This window comes from Fulmarus glacialis, unplaced genomic scaffold (genome assembly GCF_000690835.1).
Source record: "Fulmarus glacialis isolate BGI_N327 unplaced genomic scaffold, ASM69083v1 scaffold13154, whole genome shotgun sequence".
NCBI lineage: Eukaryota > Metazoa > Chordata > Aves > Procellariiformes > Procellariidae > Fulmarus > Fulmarus glacialis.
This window is the reverse complement of record NW_009206149.1, coordinates 18,405-21,870: the sequence shown is the minus strand read 5'-3', so window position 1 is coordinate 21,870 and position 3,466 is coordinate 18,405. Positions and strand designations below refer to the sequence as shown.

The 3,466-nt window shown below is 50.4% G+C and overlaps 1 protein-coding gene across 2 annotated transcripts in view; it reads right to left on the bottom strand.

Moving 5' to 3' along the window:
* Positions 1 to 1,992: 1,992 nt before the first annotated feature.
* Positions 1,993 to 3,466, bottom strand: part of CABP1 (calcium binding protein 1) — a 13,455-nt gene continuing 11,981 nt past the window's right edge. For both annotated transcript variants that reach the window (XM_009575646.1, XM_009575645.1), the window contains one exon: positions 1,993 to 2,580. In XM_009575646.1, coding sequence (XP_009573941.1) covers positions 2,555 to 2,580 — 26 coding nt within the window. In that variant the 3' untranslated portion in view covers positions 1,993 to 2,554. The remainder of the gene's footprint in view (positions 2,581 to 3,466) is intronic.

Sequence of the window (3,466 nt, the reverse complement as noted above, 5' to 3'; positions counted from 1 at the left end):
ATTGTATCATGGTGAGACCTGGCAGAAAAGAGCTACAGATCAGTTGGCAGAGACCCAGCTTTCCTCGGAAGTAGCTGTGGCTCCAAGACTGGCTCTGCAATGACACAAAAGTGTCTGCGGCCACCCTTCCCCTAGCACCGGTGTCCCTGCATTTCTTGGGAAGACAAACACAGCTCTGCCATGGTACAAACTCAGGGACCTGCCTAAGTGAAAATGGCAGTAGTTCACAGAGAACATCCCCAGCCACCGTGATGCTGCGCTGTGGATCAGTGCAGCCTCTAGAAAGGGGTTTACAATTTTAAGTAAATTAAGACCGTGTCCTGCCATCTGCGCTGCGGGCAAAAGGTGTGGCTGCTCGGTGCAGGACCCAGGAAGGACAGGCAGAGGCAGCCACCGTGCCTGTTGCCACTGACTGTCCGTCGGGCTTGTGCATGCTGGCTACGGCACAAGGCATGTCCCCCGAGTCATCACCGGTCCCTGTGGGCAGGCACAGTCACTCTGCCACATAAAGGCAAGCAGCGCAGCTGTCCTCTTGCTCTGCATACACACGCACGCTTCTTCCTCAACGGGCTCCACTGTAAGTGAAGCACATTTGTGTACAAACGCTCCCGATGGCAGACACAAGCCTGCACAGGTCTCTCCCTCCCCATTATTATCCTAAATACATATATAACTTACCAGGACTTTGGACTCTGTTCAGTTTATCACCCTCATCTCCTAAGCACAATACAGCTGCTGTACCAGTAAATATGGAGATCTGTAAATACCCATTTTCCAATTTCTTGGCTCACACCCACATTTCTAAGACTGGACCAGCTCCATAGATACACACACAGAGTTTGCATACACCCACTTGCAGACAAACTCTTCTACTGCTGCACTCCCAGGTACCTATCTGCACTCCCTGATTTTATGCATGCACACACAAACCTTTCCCAGTGCACACGCCTGTGAAAACACAACTACACACACACACAAATATAAGGAGAAACATAGTTTTTCCATTGCTGGGATATCAGCCATTGCTGCAGCTATGCTGGTTGGCACAGCAACAGGAAAGCAGAAGAGAAAATCCTCCTTTGGGACACAGATTTGTGGACCCTGAGAATCTGAAAGGGAAGATGGGAAGTGAAAGATTTGAGATGGAGGAAGCAGGAGGGTATTGGTCCCTAACTTCCCAGTTGGAATAAGGCGGCAACTGAGAGGAAAACAGCTCCCAGTCACACTGAGAAACACACAGCAATGATGATGCCCTTTGAAGCCAAGCAGAAACCAGTCCTGGCAACTTGTGACTGAGCCTCTGCATAGAGAAAGGGGACAACTGTAGGTCTGGCAGAGGAGGGGAAGGGAGCAGGAGGTTGGGAGCATCTTGGGGAAAGGGGAAGGAGGATAAGCATCTGATATGTCTGGAAGCAGCTGGTAGGGCCCGGGGGCTGCTGTTGTCACCGCTGCAGACACGTGCAGCATTTTTGAGTGTGAAGAAGCTGGAGAGCAGGGCACTGCCACACAAGGAGGCTCCCGGCCAACCCCGGCACCAACGGTGTTACAGCTCAGTTCCCGCAGCACGGCCCTCACGTGCATACACTCACAGTTGTGTTTGAAATGGTCTAAAAATAGGCTACTGCTGCCTATCCCCCTCCCACCCAGCTCCCCTCTGTGCCCTTTCTCCCGCTGCTCCTTGCCACGCCGCTGCAGGGGCTCCCACCTGCCCCCATGCAAGCCAGGGGGATGCAGAGTTGGGACCCTCCACACTGCCCTCACTGAGAAGCCCCTTCACCGTGAGGACAGCAGGAGGGAGGGCAGAGCCCTGCCACAGGCTTAGTGGCCGGCAGTGACTCGCCTTCTCGCAGCAAGGACCTGCCTCTGGACCCCGGTGCTGACGCCGCAGTGTGCATCTGCCGCAGCCCTTCCCCCCCAGCCCAGCCACCACTTCTCCCAGGGACATCCAGGCTCCACATCATTTCAGCGTGCATATTTATCGCTTTCCCCCCACAAGACATGTATTTGAATTTACTCTTGGTAAACATAACCACAGGAGATGTGAATATGTGCCGGGGAAGCATAAATAACTCCACACAGATAGACACACACACACAGACAGCAAACACAGACACGGTTCACCAAGGGAAACCAAGAAGTGCAGAGCACGCCCTGAGGCTGCCACCAGTCCCAATGGCTTTGCTCTCATCCACCAAGCCAAGAGGATTTCTCCTGCTCTTGCTTTGCAGCAGCTGGTGGGAGAATAAAGCTGGGGAGGAGGAGTCTAAAGTTGCAAATATCCCATGAAAGCATCATGGCAAGTCCTGGCTCTGCAGTTTCCTGCAATCATCTCCAAGGAATGGTTCCAGTTGTAGGAAGTTGCAAGTCTTTCACAGTGTGAAAGGGTGGAGGGGCATGGGGACCACCATGAGGGAGGAGCAGCAGGTCATCTTGCAATGTCCCAATTGCAGCCAGCCGATAAACCTTCATGTGGGAACATGGGGTCTAGATGCTCCATCTAGGTCCTCTTCTGCCCTCTCTAAGGTGCTGATTCTTCTTTAGCTAAGAATAATCTTCAACGGGACATCATGCGAACAAACTCTGCAACCAAGAAGAAAAGACAGCCCTGAAGCAGAAGGCATCCATGGTCCCCAACCCAGCTCTCATTCCCTGGAGATAGCATGCAGCCAGGGTGAAACCAAGAGTCCACACGCTGCCAGCAGGTCTGTGGGCTTTAATCCTTGCATTAGATGTGGTGATATGATCCCACTAGCAGGTCAATTCATTGCCTCGCCTCCTTCCCAGCCAGTGTACAGTCTTGTTTGCACAAGCAACTCCTTGTGAGACACTACAGCAAGCGTTGTCTCCCTTCACTGTAACTTCAGGGAACCTTGATTTATAGTCTTGGGAACACAGTATGATTTCTTAGTAAGCTTGCCACTTCACAGAGACCCCAGTGTGGGAAAGCACTAGTATTTTGTTAGGTACCAGCATTTTTGTAGAGAAGTTTACTTGGATGGACTTCTTGTTTTTAAATATACAGGTTAACTGTAAGGATACCCTGGATCTATTTCTTCACCACGCTGCAGCTTGTGAAGTCAATTACAATTGTTCAAATTGAGTGTAAATGCCATCAAATATAAGTGTGCTTTCATTCTGCACTTGAATTGCTGAGGAACTAATAACTCTGCAAAGAGGAGGGCAGTGGAAATTACCCCCTTGACTTCTCCTTTTCCATTGATGGAGCTGTCCTTTGACAACTAAAGCAGTAACTCACAGAGAAAATGATACTGGGATAGCATTTCATGTATTTTAGCTGTCTAACATAATTTAGTTGTGGGAAATAAGGAGAGCCACTGTCATGTAATCAGCCGGTGCATTAGAACAACTGCAGCTACCAGATACTTTCTAGGGAGACACTTCTAGTTTTTTAGCATTTTCAAAGCCCTCAGAAGCTTCAGTAATCCTGAGGACTGAGACTCCTTGT